Consider the following 27,495-nt stretch of genomic DNA (forward strand, 5'->3'; position numbering starts at 1 on the left):
TTAATAAAATATAATTATAGAAAGAAAAAAAAAAGAGTTTTGGGATTCTCATTCTTCTCAGTGTTAGCTATAATTTGTCAACTGCCTTTGCATGGTCAGTTAAACACAGAGAGTCAACCTGGTACTCACTGCTTTGAGCCAAGACCCATCTGACATCAGTAATGAAATTCATTATGTCATCGCTTCTCCTAAACACACCTTGAATTTCTGGCAGTTCCCTGTCAATGTACTGTTTCAGTTGTTTTTTGATAATCTCAGCAGGAGTTTATATGTATATGATATTAATGATAATGTTTGATAATTTCCATGATCTGCTGCATCTTTTTTTTCCCTTTTCTTTAATGGACAAAAATGTGGATCTCTTCCAGAAGTTGGCCAGATGTTCTCAAAGACATCTCCAAAATTCTGAAGAGCAAGGATATCAGTTTAAAGACTAAGGTGCAACCAATTCAAGCCATAGTATTTCCAATTGCTTTCTATGGATCTGAAATTTGGACAATGAATAAGAAAGACTGAAGAAGAATCAATGCTTCTGAACTATCGTGTCAGAGAAGAGTATTGAAAATCCCTTGAACTGGCAAAAACCAAATCAATAAGTCAGGAATTATAAGCAGAGTGCTCCCTAGAGACAAGGATGGGTGGTGGTCAACTACTGACCAAGATTCAATTTGGCCAGAGGCAGCTTGAAAGATAGGTCTGATCATCCCTACTTCTAAAAAAAGGGCCATGGAAAACCCTGTGGGCTGTAGTTTTATTCTAACACTCGTGAAGTTGACATGAGTTGAAAGCAGCTTGTTTGAAGCTGGGGACTGGTTTATAGAGCACAGAGTTGTTGCTGTTGACTTCTCATAGCGACCCTGTGAATACCAGATCTGAACCTTACCTGGTCCTGTGCCATCCTCCTGACCTCTGATACACTCAAGCTCTTTCTTACAGTTCCCATACCAATCTGTCTTGTTTAGGGTCTTCCTCTCCTTCTGTAACCCTCTACCTTTCCCAGTATGCTGTCTTTTACCAAAGACTGGACCCTCCTGACAACATGCCTGAAGTATGTGAGATGCTGTTTCATCATCCTTGCCTCCAAGGACCACTCTGGATACACTTTCTCCAAGACATATTTACTTGTTCTTTGAACAGTCCATGGGATATTGAATACTCTTCTCCATCACCACATGGAGCAACTAGGACACATGGAGATACGTACCACATTATCACTGCTACCAGCCTCATGATGGCCTCGTTAAGAGAATCGAAGAAATCCTTCAGGGCTTGTCCTTGCTCCTTCATGTTTCCAATCACAAAGCCAAAGCACATGGAGAAGACGACCAGACCCAGGGCGTTGACGCCGTTCACAGAACCCGGGACCGGGACCAGCTCCTCTTTGATGCGAGTGAGTGTCTCCATGGCCTCTGACACGTTGTTTATCACGGCGCTCACAAGCGTCTCGTTGGACTCCACCGGCACCTTAAAGCTTCTCTTCTCATAGTTGGTTTTAAACTTAGAGAGGAAAAAAAAGACCACGACAGGAAACAAAGGTGATTTTCACTTTCTCTGTACTTTCCTGTTGTCAATGTTTTCTAGAATACAATATATTATCTTGTTCAGAGAATAGTGTTACAGAAAGTATCAAAACTGTCTACCTGTCCACTATTCATCATGTTCCTAAGAAACTCACTGTCAATAGATGGATTCCAACACATAGCCATCTGACATTGGGTTTCTGAGGCTGGGAATCACAATGGGAAGAGACTGCCTGCCCAGCCTTCTCGCAAGGACCAGCTGCTCACCTGCCTATTTTGCTAGAAAACTCTACTGCCAACTCATCATAGACACAAAATCACAGGACAGGAAACAGAGAGCTGAGCATAGATGTTGGACTACATATTCACAAATGTTTTTGCTTTCTTCTGAAATTGTGGTAAGAATGATTACAGTGTGATTTAAAAACAACCAACCATAAATTAAAATACTCATTAATGGGGGCTCTGGTGGCCTAGTGTTTAAGGAGCTGCGCTGCCAACCTGAAGGTATGTGGTTCAAATCCTCCAACTGGTTCCCACGAAGAAAGTTGGGCAATCAACTCCCCTGTCATACACTGCCTCTGAAAACCTGCTAGTGGGTCAGCTATGGGTTGTTTCTGACTAGACGGTACACGACAACAACAAAGCATTGCTACACAAATGTGGGCTGGTGATACTGACAACATTCTTCAGGAACTATGCTGGTTGGAGGTTTCCAAGAAGATTGAAAGCTTCAGTTTTGAAGGCATTCTTGATATTATATTTTAATGTTATTGTGGTAAAAAATGTAGAAAAGTTTGCAATTGTCACAATTTTCAAATGTATACTTTTCAGTGACATGAATGAGTGTTGCCATGGGTTGTCCATGTTTTTCGTCATCCCAAACAGAAACTCGGTAGCCCAGATGACTTCCACCTTCTCTCCCCGGCCCTTGATAACCACTAATAAACTTGGTTTCTGTGCATTTACCTAATCTATGTATCAGTTAAATCTTAACACTTCTTATTGACATCATGTCAGAACTGACTCCTACCTGACCCTCTAGAGGACTTTGTTGTGGTGGACTCTCTAGTGGGAACCCACCCATAACTGACCCTCTGGTGAGGTTTCAGAGGCAGTTAATTGCACGGGAGGAGATTGCCCATCCTTCTCCCACAGAGCAGCTGGTGGCCTCGAACCACGTGCCTTTGGGATTGTAGTGCAACTTCTTACCACTAGACCATCAGAGCTACCCCTAGAGGACTTAGTTGTTGTTGCTGTTATGTGCCATTGAGTTGCGTGCGACTCATAGTGACTCTGTGTACAACAGCTCTAAACCCTGCTCTAACCCTTGCCAATCTTATTGTCTCTGACATACCCACTCCCATTATCCTGGTCACTGAGTCAATTCATCTCATCGAGGGTCTTCCTCTCCTATGTTGTCCTTCCACCCTCCCAAGCGTGACTTCAGAGGCTGTAAAACACATGAGAGGAAATTCTCCTGTGGAGCAGCTTTTGGACTCAAACTGCCAGAGAAGTATAGTCTACGGCTTTAGCAGCACAGCTCCCTGCACGCTATGCTTCTGTTTAGTACTCTGAATATGCTATTTGGAAACAGGATTTGTGGACGTGATCAAGCTGAGACCACAGGATACATTTAAAAAACTCAAACTCATTGCTATGGAGTCAGGACTGACTCATAGCTGACCTTTCAGGTTTTCAGAGGCTGTAAATTGCATAGGAGATTTCCCATCTTTCTCTCATGGAGTGGTTGGTGGATTTGAACCACTTGCCTCTGGGTTGGCAGCCAATTCCTTTCCCAAGGAGGGCACCAGAGCTCCCTACACTAGACAGGGTAGACACTAAATCTAGTCATTATTGTGTTTATGTTGTTGTTGTGTATTACCAGCCAATTTCAACTCATAAGGACCCTAAACAATGGCGTAGAACTGTCCCATAAGGTTTCCAAGGCCGTAATTCTTTATAGAAGCAGAATGGGAAGTCTTCTGTTTCTTTGGGTTCAAACCCTGACATTTTTGGTGAGTAGTTAAGCAGTGAGACACTTCTCTACCAAGAACTGTTATGAATACTGACACACACACACACACACACACACACACACACACACACACAGAGAGACAGAGAGACAGAGAGAGAGGGAGAAAGATGGGCAAGTGAGACAGTGGCAGAAATGAGTGCGGTTCAGCCACTGACAAGGACTGCTAGGTGCACCCATAAATGGGAAGATATAAGCAAGGGTTCTTCTCTAAACGCTTCTTAAAAGGGAGTTAGTACCACCTACACTCGGAGCATCCGGAACTCTCAGAGTGCAGAGATTTCTGTGTTTTAAACCACCAGTTTGTGGTATTTTGTTAGGTAGCTCTAGCAAGCAAATACAGCCACCTACAGGGACATCACAACCTTGTTTGTTTTCTACTCTAAGCCAGAGAGATCTGGGAGGACGTATTTGTTTCCCTTTCAAAATCCAAAGATAAATACAATAAATCTGCACGAGTCAGCACTCTTCCCATCCAAAAGATCTGGAAATCAGCATATTTGTTATTATCCAGTGTCCCCCCCCCCCCAATCTGGCTGAAGAGTCAGTCCCCTGGGGCTGGGAATGCTGGTGGGATTGAAAGGGACTTATTATTTATGGTCACTGTTTTGAATTTTGTAAAAAATCAGATTTTGGCTTCCTGACCTCCCCCCACCATTAATTTAAAAAACAAAAACAAAACACAAACCACCACAAAAAAAAAAACACCAACAAAACCCAACCCCAAGACCCCCCAAAACCACAAAAACAAAACAGCCAAAAGATACCAACTCAATTTGTAGTTTTTGCATGTAGTACCTAGCAGAAAAAGCCTTAACAAGAATTTTTAAACTAAGAGTGGGAAACAAAGGGAGACTTAGTCGTAAACCTCATCCTCCACAAGGTCAGGATTTTGCTTGCTTTGCACAAATCCCAAGCAGAGGGCTGGCAGTTACAGTGCTGTGAACTGACACCATCTAGGGAAGTGTAGGAGCACTGAATGTAGCACAAATGATTACGCACTCAACCATTTATCAGAAAGTTGGAAGTTTGAACCTTCCTCTAGGCCCCTGGGAAGAAAGGCCTGGCAAATCTACTTCCAAAATGTCAGAGCCTTGAAAACCCCATGGGGTACATTTCTACTCAGCCTCACAGGACTGTCATGAGTCAGAATTGACTTGACAGTAATTTATTTTATTTATTCATTTGGAATAAGGTTTGAGAACTACTAATTAGCCCAGATGTCCAATTCTCCCTGTTCTTCTTTAGGGGGAAGGAGGAAAGCATTCTTTATTAATCTGGTGATGCGAAAACTTTACTAAATGTTATCCCCTAAAATAAAACTTATGAGTGGCATCCACTTCCTAAACAACTTGCCACTGGAAACTCTATGAACTTTGATAAATGTGAATAGTTGTAGAGGGGCTTCAGGCCTTTTGTTCATAGCATTGCTATGAGTCGTGTTTGACTCGAAGGCAATCAACATCCATAGAGCAGATACCCAAGAGTTCCCTTGGTATGGGGCTAAGTGGAGATCTCGCTCCTGTCTCCAGGTATCTCACTGTCCTGAGGAAACCCTTCTAGGATCTGGAGTTATTGAGTACCATTAACTGACCATCCAGTGGGTTTTCAGAGGCAGAAAATTGCACAGGAGGAGACTATGTTTCTCTCTCAGAGCAGCTGGTGAATTAGATCCAGGTACCTTTGTGTTGCTAGCAAAAGTCCTTAGGACTCGTAACAGAGGAGCCAAAAAGGGGCAGACTCTGGAGTCATCGTATGGTTTTGAATTCAGGGTCTTCCAAGCACCTGTAAGACTCTGGGCCTGGTACATAGTCCACCTGAGCTTTCAGATACATTTTCTCACCAATACGATGATGACAGTTGTACTCACCATATCTATTTTCTCCCCTCACCATATTTATCACATCAGTCATGTGATATTAGTGCTGGACATACAACCTTCAGTGAATGATGGTGCCATTTATCGGTCAATAAATGATAGTGCCATTAATCATTTAAAAAATCATGATGTCATTAACTTCTGACAGAGCCCCCCCCCTTTGAGAACACACAAATGTCCTTGAGTGGCAAAACAGGTTCACATGCTTGGCTGCTAACCGGAAAGTGGGAGGCTTGAGTCAGTCTACAGGTGCCATGGAAGAAAGGCCTGGTAATTTTCTTTGGAAAAAGCCAGCCACTGAAAACTCTACGGTGGACAGTTCTGCATCAACTCACCACGTGAACAGACTCCACAGCAACTGACTTATGCATTTTTTTAATACTTAAGTCTTTCTTAATGACTTCAAGAAACTGCCTGCTGGTTTTTCAATCAAATCCAGAAACCTGAAGATGCTTTCCAATTAAAGTCAGTTGTAAGTGTATCTTACTTTGCAGTTTCCATGCTCAGTGCAATAAAAAACAACACATTGCCATGGAGTTGGAACCAACTCAATGCTGACTCTCTAGTGGTCTTTCAGAGCTGTCAATCACTCAAGAGGAAACTGACTATCTTTCTCCTTCCAAGCAACTGGTGGATTTGAATCACTCACCTTTAACTTGGCAATGGAACTCCCTATCCACTAGGCCATCAGAACTCCAAAAAATAAAGTTACAGAAAACTAATACATTATAAGACCTCAGGCAAAAGGACTCTAATGGAAACAGTAATAGTTCTGGAAGGATTGATGTAAGACTAACATTTTTTAACATCATAAAGGAAAAAGACTATCTCTTAGTGCAACAGATTTTATGAAACTAAAGCCCTTCTGCTGCCCTTTCCCATGGGATCCTATAATCTTTGCTAGGATTTACTCCTTCTACATCAGAACATGTGAATAGCACCACCTGTCTCTCAAGTATTGATAAGACCAGACAAACTGGTGTGGGAAACGGTCACTAATCAGAACACCTGAAAAGAGAAGATATTGTAAAAAACTTCTCACACTTCACTGTTCTGTCCCTTTCCTAAATAAAGATCCAAGATAATGCAGCAGATTTGGGAAGCTCATATTCCCTGTCTCCTATATACCAGTATGTAGCTGTTTTTTTCTGTTCCAAAACTGTCCCCAAGGTGAAGTCTTTCTATAGATGACAGAAGGATTTATGCCTTTGAGTTGTATTGTTGGGAAAAGCACTGAGTGTTCAGTAGCCAAAAATCCAAACAGGTACGTCTAGGAGAAACTGCAGCCAGAGTGCTCCTTGGAGGCAAGAATGGTGAAGCTTCATCTCACATACTTTGGACATGTTGCTAGGGAAGGCTGTTCCTTGGAGAAAGACATGCTTGGGAAGGTCAGTAAAGGAGAGGAAGAGCCTCAAAGAGATGGACTGACACAATTACTGCAGCAATGGGCTTGAAAGTGTCAGAGATGATGAGGATGTGAGGATGGCACAGGATAGGACAGAGTTCATGTCTGTTACTCCTAGGGTCACTGTGAGTTGTACTCGACTCAATGACACCTCACAACAACAATAACAACAACAGGAGGCAGCAAAACCTGAGCTCCATGGTAACAAGTGGTGGTCATCATGGTGGAGGCAACAAAGCCAGAGAGGAAGGAAGGGGTCTTCTGATTAACCAGGACTCAAAGACCTCTATGTATGCAGGACACATAACATCTCACAGCTAAAAAGCCCTCAGTACCAGGTAGAGACACAGTATGCAGAGAGTCGTGAAGCTAGAGGTTCACATACACCAGTGGCTACGAGGGGGAAAGATGGGTTCTGACGTGAAAGCAGAGAGCGAGAGAGAGACAGGCAAGGGGGAGTTTGTGGTGGTGGAGTGGTAAAGTATGCATTTGCTAACCACAGATGGACAGTTTGAATCCACCAGTCACTCTGTGGAAGGAAGACACAACTTTATACACTTTACTTCCAAAGAACTGAGAAAACGCTGTGGGGCTGTTCCACTCCCAGGATTGCTGTGGGGTACAATTTTGATTTGTTGGCCTTAAGTTTGGGGCTTTGGTTTGTGATAAGGTAGGAGCCACTCTCTTCTCACCAGATCACCCAGGCAACCCTAGTGCTTCCTATCTTGTCATCAAGGAGTGCCAGTGAGTCACAGTCAAGGAGTAACAGTGAGGAGAGGGCTGGGAGAAAGAGAGAATGTCATTCTGCTTGGTGTGCTGAAGATGCCAAAGAATTTCAAAGGTGAGTTCGTGGCTGCAGAGCACTCATTTACCTGTTTAAAGCAGGCTTCCACCAGATTTGGCGGGAACATGTTCCTGCAAGAGAAAGCAAACAGTCACTTGAAAAACTTCCCAAGTTATAAGTTTGCCCCTTAAATGCCATCTCAATATATCTAAGGTAAAGACTGTATTAAGCCTATGGGAGAGAATGAAAGGTTTCTGTAGGCTTCGTGTCTCGAACTGGGACAAATGTGGCCCATATTTTCCCGAGAAGTCCCAAGCTCAGCTCATTCTCAGATCATGTACACTTTGATTAGATATAAGATCTCAAGCCACTGTTCCCATGAGTACCACAGTGAGAATGGAGATACCTTTAGTCAGAAGCATCTTGGTTGACCAGACATAATTTAAAAGCAGCAGTTTTAGTGTTTCATTTGCCATTTTGTTGCTGTGTAGCAGCAGGCTGAAACGGACCCATATCTGATCCTCTACTGGGTTTTCAAAGGCAGTAAATCTAAATCAAATGAGAGGAGACTGCCCTTCCTTCTCCCTAGGACCAGCTGGTGAATTTTAACCTCTTACCTTTTCTAGTTGTTGTTGTTATGTGCCGTTGAGTCACCTGTGACTCATAGAGACCCTACGTACAACAGTCCTAAACCCTGCTCTATCCCTTGCCAATCTCACTGTCTCTGATACACCGACCCCCATTACCCCAGTCACTGAATCAATCCATCTCATTGAGGCTCTTCCTCTCCTGCGCTGTCCCTCCACCCTCCCAAGCATGACGTTCATCTCCAAGGACCAGTTGCTCCTTGTAACATGTCCAAATTATGTCAGACGAAGCTTCAGAATCCTTGCCTCCAAGGAACAGCCTGGTTTAACACTCTCTAGGTCAAACATGTTCATTTTCTTAGCAGTATATTAAAAACTCTTCTATTTAGTAGGGATCAAATATTCTGAATCAAAGTCAGGATTAAGCTGTGAAATTCTCTTCTCTTCTGAGCACTTAGGCCCTCTAGGAGATGGGATGTTGGTGCTAACTTAGGGAACACTTGAGGTTCTTTGGTGACCAATGAGGCAAATGCGTGCAGCTTTTTAATTTGAGACCCCTGTGGCACAGTTTCTGCTTCCCCAGAGACTACATCAGAGCAGTGTTCTAGCTCATTGAGGGGACAGGGGTAGGGGCACCTGCTGGTTGATGAGTCTCCAACCAGTTGTGTGAACTTGGCCATGTCCTGGGAACCCTTTAGTCTCAGTTGGCTCATCTGTTGATGAAGGGACTGCATGACATGTCCATTAAAGTACCAGGATTGAAGATTGCAAGAGGATGAAAGGTAATTCAGGGCAACTGGAGAACTCAAGATTGGAGAAGTTGTGCCCTAGGAAAGTCATATTTGAAGGTTATATTAAATGCCTACCAAAATGCCTATCATTTCCTTCCTACCATCCAGGCTAGCTCGTTGCCTCTTCCTTCCCATCTGTGGGCTTGTTTTGGTAACTTTTGATGGACATATTAGTTCAGGGGACCCAAATGGCTTTGTGGTAAATAAATTTGCTCCTTAGGGAAAGAAGTGCAGAAACATACATGCTCTGATGGGCCAGCCCAACAAAAAAGACTATAATGCATCAGTTAACTGTATGAACAAAATAAAAATGTAGTTATTGGGTGATGGTCTTGTATGAGATAATGTTGTAATATGGCTTGTGACTTTCAAATTCTGGTGACTAACTCTCTAAGAAGGGCTTCCACGTGGAAGCCATGGGGGGCTGAAGTGTGCTTACACAGAGGCTGTGGAGTCTTGTAGTGGACACTGAGAGCTGCTCTGCTCTAAGTCCGCATGGTTCTCAGTTCTCCCTTGACTCTTCCTGTCTCACATCTGTGCCTGGAGTCATCTTGGGAAATCAAGTCCCCAGCGTGGGCTTCCCCGGTGATCAATGTGGAAGTCAATAGAGTAGGTTAGAGTATCTAAGATTGCCAGTTGCTTTGCAAGGAAAGGAGGAAAGGGAAGTGCAGCTTGGTGGGGCTGCATGGTGCGGGAACCCTGGGCAGGTGGGCATTCAGAGGTTCATGTTGGTTTAGCTTCAGTCTGCCCCCTAGACCTGTTCCCACCCTGCACTGCACCCTGGGACACTGGCCTCTAGGACCAGGAGCATGAAGATTCTCTCATTTTCATGCTCCTTGAAGGGTTGGTAATAGGAGGTAACAGAAGAGAGGAGGTGATGCATATTCTTCCCAGCTTTCTCCCTGAGAGGCTGGAACTGGAAGCAGCTCATTTCCTCCAAATTAGACCTTCAGTCCCCACACAGAGGCTTCTGGCTCTTTCTAGGCTCTAACAGCTTCCTTCCTTTGCTCATCAGAATTAAGGATGGAAGTCCATGGGATATTTGGTATACTTCTTTGACCCTGCAATTCAAAGACATAAGTTCTTCTTCTGTCATCTTTATTCATGGTCCAAGAGACAGAATATCTCTAGGAGAAGGCACAACCAGGAAGCTCCTTGGAGGAAAGGGTGGTGAAACTTCATTTCTCATCTACTCTGGGCATATCGTCAGGAGGGGCCAGTCCTTGGAAAAGGACATCACACTGGGGAAGGGAGAGTGTCAGAGAAGGAGAAGACCTTTAACAAGAAGGATTGGCACCGTGACTGCAACAATAGATTCGAGCGTATCAGAGATGGTGATAATGGCACAAGATAGGCAAGGTTCACATCTGTTGTGCAAAGGGTCTCTCTGAGTTTTAGTCAGCTCATTAGCACTTAACAATAAAAACACAACTAAGGCTGGTAACAAAATACTTGCTACTACTGTTGGTCCTCTGATGCCTTACCAGGCCCTATAGGCGCCCTTTATTCAGCTCCATCTCTGCAAATACTTATCCTTTATCCTTTTGATAAAGGAAAAGCAACCTGCTTCTCCCTTCCCCAGATCCTGTCTGATACAAGTATAGAGCGAGTATGAGTGGGAAGGCGCCAGGATCAAACGTTGACTTACTGCACAGTTCTGTACAAGACCACCCTACAGACAAGGCTATTTCAAATATTCTACTCATTTGAAATCAAAGGATGGAACGTATGCAAATAAGTTATCCTTAATCTTTTTAGTAGCAAGAAGCTGTGCTGAAATTCTGAAGGCACTCGGTTCAAATCCACCAGCTGGTCTGTTGAAGAAGGATGGGCAATCTCCTCCGGTGAGATGAAATGCCTTTGAAAACCTGCTGGAGGGTCAACTCTGGGTTGGTTCCACCTCTATGGTATACAATTAACAACAATAATCTTTTGTTACTGATTTGCCTAATGCTTTCTTTACAAAGGCACCAGAACAGAACCTTTGGACAGTTTTCATCCAGATCTAAGCTGCTGTGTGTGATGTACAATGACAGAGATCAAAGTGAGAAACTGGAAGAATCCCAAGAACAGGCTTTATCTGAGTGAAAATTTGGCTTAAAAAAAGGTGCCTTAGGAATGCCGACTCTTAGAAGCAGGGATCTCAAACTCTTCTTCTCCTGGCTACCCTGGTCTCATTCACATGTGCTCAGAAAACCGATTCTGTGTCTGTTCGAAAGAAGTGAAGAAGTGGCTGTCATTTCAAGCCTGGTAAGGCCGGTTGACTCAGACACATTCTCTAGGGTTTAATGAGCTCCCCCAGAGAAGTGGTTCAGTGATAAAAACATAGCCAAAGGGTCCGGCTTGTAAGGACGTACCTGATCAGGTCCAGGAAGGCATCCGCCGCAGTCACTTGTACAATTTTGCCTTCTCTGTGCATGTTCTCCTTGGTGCCCTTCCCAGGATGGATGATGATGACAATGATTATGCCAATCACCACGGCAAGGATGGTGGTCGTCATGTAATAGACCACTGCTCGCATTCCCATCTTCCCTGAAGCCTTACTATCTAGGGCCGCCATCCCTGGTGAAGGCAAACAGAAGGAGATTTTCAGAAGGTCAGTCCAGGGGAAGGTCCAGCAGAAGGCCATGGGAACCTCGTTTCCTTCCACACCTCCCTACCCTCATCCACCCAGCCATGGGATTTGTCCACCTACTGAGAAGTTGGCCCCAGGTTCAATGAGGGCATTGAACAGAGTGGAGGGAGGGAGCCAGAGAATGGCTTAGCACCAACTGTGTCAGCAAACATGATCACCTCTGTTGTACTCACAGAAAGAATTTCACATGACCAAATAAGATGTGCTTGACAGAGGTTGGAAAGTGCAATCTGATTCTTTTCCTGGGCTACTAGTAGTTGGGCAAATGCGTGCAAGTGTATGTGTATGTGTGTAAAGGTACACCTTTAAAAGTCTGGCAAAATAAACTAAGCTTATGTCAAATTCAAGTACTGAGATGATCCACACGGTTAATTGCCATTAGATTCTTAACACATATGTAATATGTATGTCTACGCCCTTTGTTGATATTTTTGTGCATTTTAAGACTTTTTTATCTTAATCACCTTCTAATGCATTTTCAATTTGCATTGCAAGCAGACCCTGGGTTATAAAGTCAACAAGCTCAAGTAGCTTCTCTTCTTTATTTCATCTCATCAGATATTTAAAAAAATAACTCTGGAAAGAAAGTGGGAAAAATAACTTTGATGGAATTCTTCTCACTATCATGGTCCGCCTTCTCCACGGAGCCCCAGGCTCGGGAGACACCATTCCACGTAAATCTCTCTTCTGCACATTTCCCGGGAATTCTCAAAGCTCACCTCGAGTAAAGAAGGTGAGGATGCAGACACAGATTTTATTCTTTTTCTCACTACTCTAGCAAATGGCACACATCCTAATGCTTTCTGGGTTGAAAGACAAGTGGATTTGATGTAAAACTCCCACAAGACAGGATTCTCCCTAATAGCACAGGCTCTTAGGTTACCCTAGTCTTGACCTCACTTTTTCTTCCTTCTTTCTCCCTTCCCACTCCCCAATTCCACTAAAAGACAAAATCCAATTATGCATGTAATCCAACCATAAGCCATTGGATTAGCTTTTAAAAATTTTTATTTAAATTGCATTTCTATAAGTATATTAAATGTTAGACTAATTCCATGACTTACATCAGATTCTAATGATGATTTAATATTGAGATAAGAACCCTGTTCACAGAAAGCACAGCATTGGGAAAAAGTAATGCTCATGATTACCAGATAGTTTGCCCACAAATCAAGCTTACATACCATGACTGCCAATTTACCATTTCACTTGTATTTGCATCTCGGCATTCATAGTTTTTATAGTAAACATCTACTGTATATTTGAGGTGTTCCATCTTTAACAACCTCAAAAACAGTTCAGAAAATGAAACAAGCACCTTGGCTAACAAAGAGTGGGATAAAGTGGGAACCAGAACCCAGCCCCTACGTCTAAAGCTGGCTTGGTTTCTGCCATTGAGAGAAGCAAAGACAGTTTCCACAGACAAGAGGGCCAACTTTAGCTTTAGTGCATGAACTAAGCCTTTTAAAGAGGGACATCATGCTTGAGAGGGTGAAGGGACAGTGTAGGAGAGGAAGACCCTCTATGAGGTGGATTGATTCCGTCACTGTGGTAATTGGGGTGGGAGTGTAAGAGACAGTGCAATTGGCACAGGATAGAGCAGGGTTTAGGGTTGTTGTACTTAGGGTCGCTATGAGTCGTAGGCAACTCGATGGCACATAACAACAACAACATCTACAAAAAACCAACAAACAACAACCTACCTATTTTCTTGAAACTCCGTATTAAATGCTATTCCTGTGTCTCAAGTGTCCATTTATTGGAGTGACATTACACTAACAGTTCACCTGCACTAGAAACAGGCTAATCTGTTCTCAACCAGAGTCATCCATCCCTCCCTCATCATCATCAGGACTGAGCATCACCCATGCCTATCTTCTCGTTTTGCACAACAGTAGCTTTTATTATTTTTTAAAATGTATTTATTATTACACATTCCTCCTTTCTACCCTCTTCCCTGCCCCCCTCATAATGTGCCCCTTGTTTGAAACTGTTCTTATATATATAATGTCCATCTCTTGCTATCTTAGCTTTCCCGTTCTGGAATGGGTTCTCTCCGAAGGGGTGCAGTCTCTTTCCCATCATTGCCTGAGCTCATCACCAGGGAAGCCCACAATTCTTCTGCTGCAGGACATCACTGCGAGGGGGACCAGGTGGCAGGGGGATCTTCCTCCAAGATGCTTTCTTTCCACCTCTGCATTCTGTAGTTCTATTTTGTTCTCACGCCAGCTCTCGTCTGACGCACCTATTCTCGACCTAACGGCTACTCAGAGAGGATGCTAAGCAGTCCAGGCACAGCTCTAGAAACCAAGTGGCAAACAAAGGGTGAGGCATTTCATCTCCCCCCTGTTCCCACAGGGAGAGAAAGGAGGAGGGAGTTGTCCCAGTACCCGCTCAACAAGTGTATCAACCCTTGGAAAGAAAAGTTCTAGTGCTGGTTGTTGGTAGTTGTAGTGATAACATTTAAATCAGTACGGAAGAATTTTATCAATACTTTGTAATTTTGAAATAGCTAAAGAAGACAATCAAAGAATTTTTAACTGCACACCCATGTTTATCACGGCTTTGTGAACAATAGCAAGGAGTTGGAAACAAACTAAGTGCTCATCAACAAACAAATGAATAGAGAAGCTGTGGTATATTCACACAATGGAACACTATACTGCATTGAAAAACAAGGAACTAATGAAATATTATTTAAAATGGGTGACCCTGGGGGACATTATGCTGAGTGAAATATCTCAGTCACAAAAGGACAAATACTGCATAGTGCCACTATTGAAAAACAGGACTGACATTGGGGTTGGGGGGGAGACTGAGAAAGATGGGATAAATAATGTACACTGCATTGAAACAGATGAGGGAGAGAGCTGTTTAAAAGGGATATGTGGTTAGGTATTATTGTCATGACAGGAGTCCAGAACAAAGGCTGCATAGTGGACTGGACTGGGGGAGGAAGGGATTGTCTAACAATGAAAGGCTTTTTCTTTTACTTTTCAAAGAGGAAAGTGTACTGGGGAAGAGGGGTGGGCAGGGAGAAAAGTGCAACAATGAGTGAATGGAACCCAAAGTCTCTATAAATTTTCACTAAAATTAATAATAATAATAAAAAAAGTGTGGGAAACTCCATAATGCATGAGGGGGGATATAAAAATAAAAGAGAGAACTGTTTAAAAGTGGTATATGATTAGGTATTATAGTTATGACAAGAGTCCAGCATGAAGGTTGCATAGTGGAGTGTATGCGGGAGGGGATTGTATACCAATGAAATAATTTTTCTTTTACTTTTCAAAGAGAAGAGTGAACCTTGGGGAGAAAGGTGGGCAGGGAGAAAAATGCAACAATTAATGAATGGAAATCCAAAATATCTGTAAACATTCATTAAAATTAATAAAACGAAAAAAATTAACAAGAGCAGGGAAGGAGCATTTACTCGGGTCTCACCAATGTCTGCCTACCAAATTCCTTCAAAAACAGAATAAAGCAATAGCCACCACTGTTACAGACAAGGAACAGGGCTGGGAGGGTCTTTATTAACCAATTCTCCATGTTACTCCTCGACCTAAAAGGATGTCAGAACAGAGCAAGGAGACACTGCATGGTTCAAAATCGGGAAGGGGGTCCGCCAGGGATGTATTCTGTCTCCATACGTTTTCAATCTGTATGCAGAATAGATCATCTAGGACACTGGTCTGTATGAGGAAGAATGTGGCATCAGGATTGGTGGAAGAATCATCAACTACCTGTGTTATGCAGATGACACAAATCTGATTGCTGGACTGAGGAAGACCTGAAGCACTTGCTGCAGGAAGGTCAAGGTCTGCAGTCTTCAGTATGGATTGAAGCTCAACATCAAGAAAACAAAGATTCTCACCACTGGGCTGATTGGCGGCATCAGGATGGATAGTGAAGAGATTGAACTGTGCCTTCACAGTTTTTGTTTACTTGGCTCCACAACAGTCTTGGTACTAGCAGTCAGGAAATTAAGAGACGAATCACATTGGGAAAGTCAGCTGTCAGGGACATCTCTGGAGTACTGAGAAGCATGATATCAGGCTGGAGACTAAAGTGTGCCTGATCCAGGCCATAGTCTTTGTAATTGCATCCTATGTTTCAGAGAGGTGGACAGTGACTAGGGATGATAGAAAAAGAATTGATGCCTTTGAGCTGTGGTGCTGGAGAAGAGCACCGAATGCTAGGAGAACAAACAGTTTCATCCTGGAGAGGTGAAACCAGCCTGCTCCTGAGAGGCAAGGATTCTGAAGCTTCATCTGACATACTTTGGGCATGTTGCAAGGAGGGACCAGTCTTTGGAGAGGCTCATTATGATTAGGAGGGTAGAGGGATGGCGCAGGAGAGGAAGATCCTCAATGAGACGGATTGATTCTGTGATTAGGGTAATGGATGTAGGTGAGTCCGAGACAGTGAGGTTGTCACAGGATAGGGCAGGGTTTAGGGCTATTGTACATAGGGTCACTATGAGTCACAAGCGACTTGACAGAACATAACAACAACAAAAGGATCTCATAGTCCTCCGTGAGGCTCCTTGCTCACGTCAGCCCCTGGCATTCTAACATTCTCAGTCTGCCTCCATCCAACACCAATCATTGCCTCTGAGACATGTCTACAAAACAGAAGGAACCACTAGTCACAAGGCCACCTGCTATGGACGGGGCAGTGGTAGGTCAGATGTGGGCAATCTGTTCCACCAGGGGCCGGAAAGAGAATGGCTTTGATTCAGGGAGTGGGGGTGGGGTGGGGAGGGTAATGTGGGAACAACTCAAGAAGGCGCAATCCAAATGAGCAGGATTTCATTCGTCTCCCTTCCCCACACTCCAAGATTTTCTTTTCCCAACCTCATGAAATACGAGAGCATATGCTTTACATCGGAGACTAAACACAAACGTCACAGCGCCTGACGCCAGGGCGAGGTACTAAATCACCTTGTTGAAAAGAGAGCTTTGGCAGGAGCTGCAGTGTGTGCATGTGTGGGAAGGGGGAAGTTTGAAATGAGCTTTGTCACTTAAAACATTTGTGAGAGCAAAGGGCACCGGGCAATGGGGAGACAAGAGGTCACTCTGGTGTGTAAGTAATTGTGTGAATGTGTTAGAACAACAATGCATTCATCTAGATAATTATTTGAGAGCCACATACTAGGGTAAGAAGTAAAGGTTGTTGTTACTGTTGTTATATGCCCTCGAGTCACCTGAGACTCATGGTCACCCCCTCCCCCATGACCCCAGTCACTAAATGAATCCATCTCATCAAGGGTATTCCTCATTTGTTCTGTCCCTCCACTCTCCCAAGCAAGACATCTGTCTCCAAGGACTGGTCCCTTCTTGCAACATGTCTAAAGTTTGTCAGATGAAGCTTCAGAATCCTTGCCTCCAAGGAGCAACCTGGTCTCACCCTCTCCAGTGCCAACCTGTTTGTTCTCCTAGCAGTCCATGGTATATTCAATAACTCTTCTCCAGCTCAAAGGCATCAATTCTCCTTCTATCATCCCTAGTCATTGTCCAGCTTTCTGACGCACAGCATAGTTGCAAAGACCATGGCCTGGATCAGGCACACCTTGGTCTCCAGACTAACACTGTTGCTCTTCAGTACTTTGGAGAGGTCTCTGACATCAGACTTTCCCAATATAATTTGTCTTTTTATTTTCTGGCTGCTGGAACCAAGAGTGTTGATTGTGGGCCAACCAAACGAAAGCTGTTGACAATGTCAATCTCTTCACCATTCATCATGATGCTGCCAATGGACCTAGTGGGGAGAATCTTTGTTTTCTTGATGTTGAACTTCAATCCGTGGTGAAGGCAGAGTTCTTGACCTTCTGCAGCAAGCGCTTCAAGTTCTTCTCAGTTTCAGCAAGCAGGGTTGTGTCATCTGCATAACGCAGATTGTTGAAGAGTTTACCTCTAATCCTGATGCCACATTTCTCTTCATAGAGCCCAGCCTCCAGGATAATCTGTTCTGAATATAGTATGGAGACAGGACACATCAAAGTAATCACCATAATTCATTTTTGTTAATTTGATATGGGGTTAACTAAGCCAGACCCACTGAAGACATTCTGGTTTCTATTTTGGAGATCAAAAAGCTTTTAAAATTAAAAAAAAAGTATACATGAGGGCTTTATCCTTTCTTCATACCTATTCAGTCTGTATGCTTAGTAAACCATTTGAGAAGCTGGACTTTATGAAGAAGGATGTGGCATCAGGATTGGAAAAAGACTCATCAACAATTTGCATTATGCAGATGACACAATTTTGCCTGCTGAAAGGAAAGAAGACTTGAAATGTCTTCTACAGAAGAGCAAACACTGCAGCCTTCAATACAGAAGTCCTCACCACTGGGCTGAGAGGCAACATCAAGATAAATAGAGGAAAGACTGAAACTGCTAATGAGTTCATCTTGGATCCACAATCATCTCCCTTGGGATCAGCAGTCAGAAAATCAAAAGATGTTTCAATGGGAAAGTCTACTGCTAGGGACCTCTCCAAGGTACTGAAGAGCAATGATGTCTGTTTAAAGACCAAGATGAACCTACTTCAAGCCATGGCCTTTTCAGTCACTTGCTATGCATTTGAGAACTGGACAATAAATAAGGATGACAGAAGAAGACTTGATGCCTTTGAGTTGTAGTGTTAAGAGAAGAGCACTGAATAACCTATGGACTGTCAAAAAGAAACAAATACACCTTGGAAAAAGTGCAGCCAGGGGGCTCCTGAGAGGCAAGGATGGGGAAACTTCATCTCTCATACTTTGAGCATGTTGTTATGAAGGGTCATTCCTTGGAAAGAGACCTCGTGGTTGGAAAGGTCAGTGAACGATGAGAAGACCTTCAGTGAGGTGGAACGACACAGTGGCTGCAGCAATGGGCTCAAAGATGTCAGAGATGATGACTATGGCACAGAATAGGACAGAGCTCAGTTCTATTGTACATGAGATCCTTACAATTTAGACTTGATGGCATTTAACAACAACAACATTAAGGAGAAAGCCTGCCATCAGGGGATGCTCATTGGATATTGGCTGTGAGCACTCGAATCCTTCTTTCTTTTCTAATAGTCAACGAGTCCACACTGATCATCAACCAGCACTGTGACAGTTGTTTGCACAAACCTACGACACACTCATCAATGAATCACACAACAGAAGGAGAAAAAACGAGATGTTTTCTGGAAAGGGAAAGATTAAAACTCTGCTTTAAATACTTGTGTTGTTTTGGCAATACTTTGAAGAGAGAAAAGGAAGACTCTTTCTTGAAGCAAATGGGTAATTACCTCTTTACTTATACAGACTTCTGGTAATCAGTATAGCACAATAAATATGCATGATTGTTTTGTTTGGTAGGGGAGTGTTTTATAAATATTTATGTAGGACTCTAAAAGTGTGTGTTAAATTAGATTTCTTTTGGTATAATATTTGGTCTGACTTCTTCGTGGATAGATGAAATATGTAGGTGTCGTTTAAGTATCACAGGATAATATATAACGTTGAGTTCCCAAGGTTCTATCATTTGCATGGATTTTATTTTGCCATCTGCTGAACATTTAAGAAGATACGTGTGAAACACGAGGGTGTCTCTGTGCACTCCACATACGGCAGTTGCTATCATGAAATCAAAAGAACAAAGCTTCTGTGAGGAATTGTCTTTACCTCTCGGCCTTAATGTCATTGTTCTTCCAGGGCCACTAGAGCAGGCCCAGAAAGATGGGAAAGGAGAAAGGGCAATTGCTGACCGAGAACTATTGCTCTGTTTGACTTTATTTCAGATGCTCTCCTTCCCCACAATTCCCTTCTTAGATGTTCAAGATGCTCAGCCTTCCAACAAGGAAATCAAGGGGGAGTTCTAATATGTACCATATTCATTTGAATATCAGGTGTGTTGTTTTTTTGTTATAAAATTAAGCTCTTAAAAATCTGCTACATATTTACAGATTGAGCAGGGAATTTGGGAGCCAAAGAGCTGCCTGTGGCTGGAGCAAGTCACAATCTGATCCTGAGAAAAGAGGGCGAAAGAAAAAGAGCGTGAGACTGAGCGAGTCAGCGACCTAGGAGCTCATAGACCATTGACAGTGAAGACTGGGGAGAGAGGTGGAAACAAATTGCTAAAATTCTTCATGGAACCAGCTTGTCCCTTCTAGCTCCTGTGGAGTGCTTGGTGGGTTCAAACTGCTAACCTGTCTCATTTAGTAGTCAAGTACTTAGCTACTACTGTATCACCAGGGCTCCTTAACACCCTATTAAGATCTCCTGCACTAAAATTGCTACTTCTAGTCTCTTCATAGACCAGGAAAAGTCTTCTAATTCTATGGGATCCAGAGCTGAAGGTTAAGTTTTACAAATTGTTACCGTTAGGTGTCATCTAGTTGATTCATAGGGACTCAAGGAACAACAGATCTGGGCTTGCCCTATCCTGCACCATCCTCCCAACCCCTGGGCTGCTCAAACCCACCCTTACAGTCTCTAAATCAGTCTGGTCTGTCTCATCCAGGTCTTCCTCTCTTTCTCTGACACTCACCGTTTCCCAGCATGATATCTTTTTCTAAGAACTGGTCCCTCCTGACAACATGCCCACAGTCTGTGAGATGATGTTTCCCATCCTTGGGAAAATAAGTCAGAAATAATCAGCAAAACTAATTGTTACATAATTTTGAAGGACAATTGTGAAATACGTTACATGCATGTCAGAATTGAATCTAAAAGACAACATGCAAAACACATAAGACGAACTGCAGGCATTTTTAAAGGCACATTCTTTCTAAAAGGTCATGGCAGAGGGATTAAGAATTCAGACACCAAGATTAGACTACTTAGCTATCACTCATGATTTCTGTGCTTTGTAATCTCTCTAGGCCTCAGTTTCCTCATCCCTAGAATAGGAACATGGAACGCTCACTTGTGGTTTCACTTTTGGCATTCAAAACAGCTTCCACACAGACAACATTTAGTGGCATTTTTGGCATATAATAAGTGTTCAACAAATGGCTACCTGTTGGTATTGATGTTAAGTCAACCCTTTGAAGGCAACTCATTGCCTTTAAGTCAGAACTAACTCATAGCTAACCCTGCAGCCATTTTCAGAGGCTGTAAATGCCACTGGAGGAGATTGGTAGATAAAGACCACACTGCTATTCACTAGCTATTCTTTGACATCTCTATCCTTCTAGTTCTCATCTATAAAAGAAGCTAATAGTACTTCCATCACAGGTGCTATGATTATTAGAGAAAACCTACCTCAAAATAGGCCCTTGGTAACTGATAGTTAAGATTATTATAGGTCTCCTTCTGCCAGATTTTCAGGGAGCCCAGGAGGCCCTACTGGGTCAAGAGTTGTACTGCTGACACAAAGGCAGGTGATTTAAATCCACCAACTGCTCCGCAGAATAACGGGCACTCTCCTCCTGTGTGATTTACAGCCTCTGAAATCCTGCTGGAGGGTCATCTTTGAGTTAGGTTTGACTCAACTTCACATAACCACCCCCTTCCTCCCCTCCCCCATTTCAGGGTCAAGAGAGCAGACTAGTCTGTTTTATTTATTGTTATAGCCTCAGGCCTTACAGCAGTGCCCACACAAGAGAGAGTCCCAGCAAGTCTTAAATAGTTACTCTTGTTACTATTACTGTTGTTCTACTATGTAAAGGCCACACTATTTTTTTTAATGCTTTGATTGATCAGGTTATTGTATCAATTTTAAGTACTAAAACTCTTTTCTAAATACAGTACTCAATTTCTGCCTTACCAGTTTTGCTTACTCTTTCCTTTACTAGACATTGTGTTTGTTAGGTGCCACTGAGTTCCCTGCAAGTCAGTGTCACTCTCTGAACCATGGATCTGAACCTTGTCCTATCCTGATCCTGCACCATTCTCACCATCTCTGAATGCCCAAACCCACTTCTGTGGATCTATCTTGTTAAGGGTCTTCTCTTTCTCTGACCCTCCACCTTTCCAAACACATTTTTTTCCCAAGGGCTGGCCCCTCCTAACAGCATGCCCAAAGTAAACGAGACAAAGTTTCACCATCCTGGCCTCTTAAAAATGGAAATGGTTGGGGAGCTCTGGTGGCTGGGGAGCTCTGGTGGCCTAGTGGCAAGGAGCTGCAACTACAATCCCAGAGGTGCATGGTTCGAATCCACCAGATGCTCTGCCGGGGAAGGAGGGATAATCTCCTCCTGTACCAGTCAGATCTGATTTGACGGTACATGCACACAAAAATTAAAAAAAAAAAAGGAAATGGTGAGGTTCATTCATCTCTGCTTGAATCAGATTGTAGGAGAACAGTGACAAACACAAGCTGAGCATCACCTGCAGCTAACTCTCCAGGACCCTGCAGACATTTACAAAGACATGTCCCCAGGCTGCAAAGGAGGCCTGCAGGCTAGATCCCTCCCCTCACCCCACCAGGCACTTGCCTCTCCCTGTTCTTGGCTCCTCTGCTCTCTCCTACACCATTTTCTCTCCTTTGCTAAATATTTTTGCCTTGGAGACACATCTATGTAAGCCTACCTCATTTTATTGTGCTTTACAGATACTGTGCTGTTTACCAACTGAAGGTTTCATCTCATGGGACCAAGTTGAGCCCAACCTTATAGACGCCTGACTCTTTTTATTGTACTCTCCTTTATTGTGCTTTACAGATAATATAAGTTTTGTTTTTTACAAAGTGAAGGTGTGTGGTAACTCCACATCAAGAAAGCCTGTGAGTGCCATTTTTCAGTCTGCATGGTTTCACATCATGTCTTCACATTACATTTCATTAATCCTGGAAATATTTCAAATTTTTCCATTCTGTCCACACTTAAAACACTATAGTGTATTGTCAATCTAACTTTTATATCCATCACCACGCTGCTTATCAGTCCATGGTAAGAATCTTTGTTTTCCTGACACTGAGATGCAATCCCTACTGAAGGCTACCTTCCTTGATCCTCTGCTTAAATGCTTCAAGCCCACATCACTTTCAGCAAGCAAAGTTGTGTCATCTGAATAAATTGATGAGTCTCCTTACAATCCTGATGCCACACTCCTCCTCACAGAGTCCAGTCTTTTGGATAACTTGCTCAGCATACAGATTGAATGAATAGGTATGGAGAGAGAATACAACCCTGGTGCACTCCCTTCTCAATTCCAAACCATGCAGCGCTCCCCTGCTCCGTTCACACAAGAGTCTCCTGATCCAGGTATAGTTTCCACGTGAGCACTGGGATTCCCATTCTTCTCAATGTCAGCCATACATTGTAATGACCCACACAGCTAAATGCCTCTGCATAGTCAATAAAGCACAAATAGGCATTTTCTGATATTCCTTATTTTCAGCCAGGATCCATCTGACATCAACAATGATATATCCCTGGTGCCAAAGCCTCTTCTAAATCCTGCTCGAACTTCTGGTCTTTAGTAGTATTTTGCTTGCATCTCAACAGCTTCATATTGCTTGGATCCATAATTAACACCCTTGGTACCAGCAGTCAGGAAATAGGGAGACGTACTACACTGGAAAAATTTGTAGGTAGGGACCTCTCCTAAGTATTTAGGAGTAATGCTGTCAGTTTGAGGATTAAGGTGTGTCTGATTCAAGCCATAGTCTTTCTGATCAGTTGCTATGCATCTGAGAGCTGGACAGGAATAAGGATGACAGAAAATGATTTTATGCCTTTGAGCTGTTGGAAAAGAGCACTGAACAGCCTATGGCTGGCCAAGAGAGCAAACAGATATGTCTTGGAGAGAGTGTAGTTGGAGTGCTCTTTGGAGGCAAGAATGATGAGACTTCACTTCACTTTGTGCATGTTGCTAGGAGGTGCTATTTCTTGGAGAAGGACATGATGCTGAGAGGTATGGAAGGTCAATGCAGGAGAGGAAGACCCTCAACCGGGTAGATGGACATTGACTGCCGCAATGGGTTCTGTGTGTTAGGAAGTGTGAGGATGGTGCAGGATAGAGCAGGGTTCAGATCTTTTGTTCATATGGTTGCCATGAGTTGTACTTGACTCGATGGCACCTAAGAACAGCAACAGCAACTTTTCTATGTACTGGACAACCACAAAATTCAGGTGACTCACTCCATTGTGATGATCTGGAACATAACCCACATGACTCTGGGGTTTGCTTATATAAGTAATTGGTACAGTTCTACATGTCTGTATGTGAAGAGAAGAACGAGTGAATGAATGACTGCAAAAATATAGGCAGAAAAGCAGATAGAAGAGAGGAGTAGGGCTTACTAGGCAGGTTATGAAATCAAGTTAGGAATCTCTGACTAGTATTTTTATCAATAAATAAAAGAGAATAGACAAAAAAAATACCAAAATGCATCATATATAATAAAGGTACCTACTGTTTTATGCAATCTTTTTTTCAGCTGTGTCTCTCTCTCTGTGTGTGTGTGTGTGTGTGTGTGTGTGTGTGTGTGTGTGTGTTTTGGGGCATGGTGTAACATTTCTATTGTGGGTAAAAAATTGTTTGCAAAACTAATTGCATTGTTCCTTATTAAATAAAAGCAGAGGCTTTATAAAGCAACCTTTTTATCATCTTCTCTTCCTATGGCCTTAGTCTGCTCACCATAAACACCATATTGTCAATTCTAAGTCACAGTGACCCTAGGGGACAAAGGAAAATGGTCCCAAAGGGTTTCCAAGGTTGTAAATTTTTACAGAAGCACACTGCTTCATCTTTTGGCCTCAGAGAGAGGAGCAGGTTCAAATCATCAACTTTTAGCCAGCCGCCAAGCTCTTACAACCACTGTGCTATCAGGGCTCCTTTCTCCCCTCTAAACCAAGAATTTATTCATATTAGTAATTGACTCCACAATGAACTTTCTTCATATTGATAATCGTCTCCAGAATTAACACCTTTGGCACAGAAGCCAGGAAATCAAAAGATGAAATGCACTGGGAAGTCTGCTGTCAGAAACCACACCAAAGTGCTAAAGAGCAATGATGTCAGCTTGGAGACTAAGGTGCACCTGATTCAGGCCATGATCTTCACAATTACTTGCGATGCATCAGAGAGCTGGAAAGGGACTAAGGATTACAGAAGAATTGATAATTTTGAATTGTGGTGATGGAGAAGAGTATTGAACATATGACAGACCACCAAGAGAACAAACAGGTCTGTCTTAGGATGAAACCAGGCTGCTCTTTGGAGGCAAGGATTTTGAAGTTCAGTCTCATGTACTTTGAGCATGTGGCCAGCAGGGGCCAATGCTTGGAGAAGGACATCATGCTTGGAAGGATACACAGAAGAGAAAGACCCTGGATGAGATGGATTGAGACAGTAACTTATGTAATGGGGGTAGGTATATTGGGGATGGTGAGTCTGACTCAGGATAGGATAGGCTTCAGAGCTACTGTACATAAGGTCCCAAAATTGCAGGTGACTCTATGGCACATAACAACAACAGACTCCAAAGAAATATTGATGTTGATCTCTGGCATCTGATCAATTCATTCTAAGTGAAATCTTATGAATACTGAAATCCTACGGTGAGGTAAAAAGTTCTAGAAAAGTTTCACCATATAGTTTTCAGCAAAAATGACTATTTAATCTGCGAATCTGAGAGACGAGAATCAAGCCATGTCCACAGAGAGCTGAGCAGGATCTTGTGGAGTTTACAGTCAATTAAATCACAAGTATTTTCACATGGGCCTTCACTGGGCCAAACTTCCCCTTCCTTCGTTAGTCTACAATGCGAGGAGATTCAGGAGTTTAACTGGCATTAAGATGACAAGTGGAACACCTTACACACACGCAGCTTGTGTTGGCCGAGAATCTGTCAGACAACTTGATGTTTCCATTTGACCCTTAAACCTCAGCAACAATAGTCTTCTCTGAGCTCTAGCACTCAGCAGTAAAATGAAACTTGGAAAGGCAAAGGGAAACAATCTCTTTTAAAAGATGGTTAAATGGGGGAAAAAATCAGCAGTGCAGATGACAGTATTAGTGGCAGAGAATGTCTAACAAATCACCTTTTGTCCCCAGTCTAAGCAGACAATCTTGCTCTCTCTCTTTTTTTTCCTAGTTAGAGTTGTTCTTTGAAAACGAAATGTCATACAAGGAAGCAGTGAGAGAGAACTGAGGCCTTAGTTCAACCATGGACACTTCAAATATCAAAGAGTTTTTAGTGTCCTTCCCCCCCTAACCTTTGGGGTGGAGACTGCCTCTTCTGGGTGACTGGAAGTCTAGCCTATTCAATAGAGTCTCATTACAAACTCACAGAGCCCTCCAACTGCTCCCACAAGGCAATTTGCCGGGGAACCCACCGCGGGGACTTCCTCTCTTGCTCAACAAGGTCAGAGGAAACACTCAGAAGGGCCAGCTCTGAAATTCACTTCTCAGAGGCCCACAGCTGCTGGTGTGAGGGGCACTGTGAGGTGATTTAGATACCCATTTACCCTCCACATTAGCCCATCCTTTGCTCACGGTATTGGAATGTGCCACACAATATGCTATTTTGAAGAGGAACCAGGGAGTAATTCATCTTCTTTATGTGTGCTAAGCAGAGCAAGAGGGAGAGGCTGGCGGGACCTGTGACGAGCCGGGGAGTAGTGATTAGGAACAGCTGACAGCCTCAGACCAAGACCCTTTCTTTGGTTACCGCATTGTTAATAGCTGAGCACAAAGACATGACTGTCCTCTTGCCAATTTGTGGAAGCCCAGGGCCACAGAAAATAGCTGCGGAAAGAAAATGTGTGCGTTGGGCAGTGGTGTGGGCAAGGGACTGATGAGACCAAGACTTGGTTCAAACTACCTGTGAAGCCTGGCTTTGAAAGGAAACATCTCTGCTTTGAGGTGAAGGGTTTCCAACATGGCGAGTCCTTCTACAGCACCACTGGGGATATTAACGTTAGTGGGGGCAGCAGTGATGGGCTGAACGACTAATGTTAGGACTCCTGTGAGGTCAACTGGCTTCGGTTTAATGGAAGGAAGTTCTTTGAGGGCCGTAACTCCCTCCTCTTCCTCTTTTAACCCAAAAGACTCATGACTTACAACCAACCAACAATTGGCTGAGTAATTTGCATTGTCTGAAATAACCCTCTTTACTTTGAATTGTGTTTCTCGCCATGGAAAAAGACCTTTATGTTCTGGCCACCATATGACTTTCATAAATAAGATGATGATCAAGAGAGATGATCATATCCTAGAGCTGGCCGAGTGCTGACTGAGACAGAATTCCACTACGGGGCCGGATTTGTCCACAGTTAATCCGAGGATGTCTCAAGTTGTTTGCTGAACATGTCAGACTCAAGGGGGTGCCATTTCTTTCCAAGGAAGGTCAGTCTTTCAAAGAAGAAAAGCAACTGAAGTAAAAGCATTAAATGACACTGAAAATCAACTTGACCTGTCCCCTGTTCCCCCAAAGAACAGGTGAACTAGGAAGATGGCAGCTGGCAGTGAGGTTGGGAAGTTGCAGAGATTCTCAGGGATGGACATCTCAGCCCCAACTGTGAGAGGTGATGCAACTCACCCCTTCTTCCTTAACATCACAGGTTCCTGGATCTGTACTCCAGGCTGTGGTTGTTCTGTGCTGTTGAGCCAGAACCAACCTACTGCTGAGCCTCCAGCGGGTTTTCAGAGGCAGTGAACCACAAGGGAAGAGATCAGCCAGCCATCCCCGGAGGCGCAGCGGGTGCAGAAGGTAAGAGTTGTTGTTGTTGTTATGTGCCGTTGAGTCACCTGCGACTCATAGCGACCCTATGTACAACAGCCCTAAACCCTGCTCTGTCTTGTATCAATCTCACTATCTCCAACACCCCAACCCCAATTACCCCAGTCACTGAATCAACCCACCTCATAGAGGGCCTTCCTCTTCTGGGATGTCCCTCCACCCTACCAAGCATGATGTCCCTCTCCAAGGACC

General features: G+C 43.4%; 1 protein-coding gene across 2 annotated transcripts in view; it reads right to left on the minus strand.

Moving 5' to 3' along the window:
* The window catches only part of LOC102847994 (excitatory amino acid transporter 1-like), a 165,555-nt gene that overhangs the window by 16,776 nt on the left and 121,284 nt on the right, over positions 1–27,495 (minus strand). For both annotated transcript variants that reach the window (XM_006902350.1, XM_006902351.1), the window contains exons 3-5: positions 11,359–11,563; positions 7,712–7,754; positions 1,205–1,497 (exon numbers count right to left, since the gene is read on the minus strand). In XM_006902350.1, coding sequence (XP_006902412.1) covers positions 1,205–1,497; positions 7,712–7,754; positions 11,359–11,563 — 541 coding nt within the window. The remainder of the gene's footprint in view (positions 1–1,204; positions 1,498–7,711; positions 7,755–11,358; positions 11,564–27,495) is intronic.

This window comes from Elephantulus edwardii, unplaced genomic scaffold, assembly GCF_000299155.1.
Source record: "Elephantulus edwardii isolate Elephantulus edwardi_28Jun2011 unplaced genomic scaffold, EleEdw1.0 scaffold00395, whole genome shotgun sequence".
Classification (NCBI taxonomy): domain Eukaryota; kingdom Metazoa; phylum Chordata; class Mammalia; order Macroscelidea; family Macroscelididae; genus Elephantulus; species Elephantulus edwardii.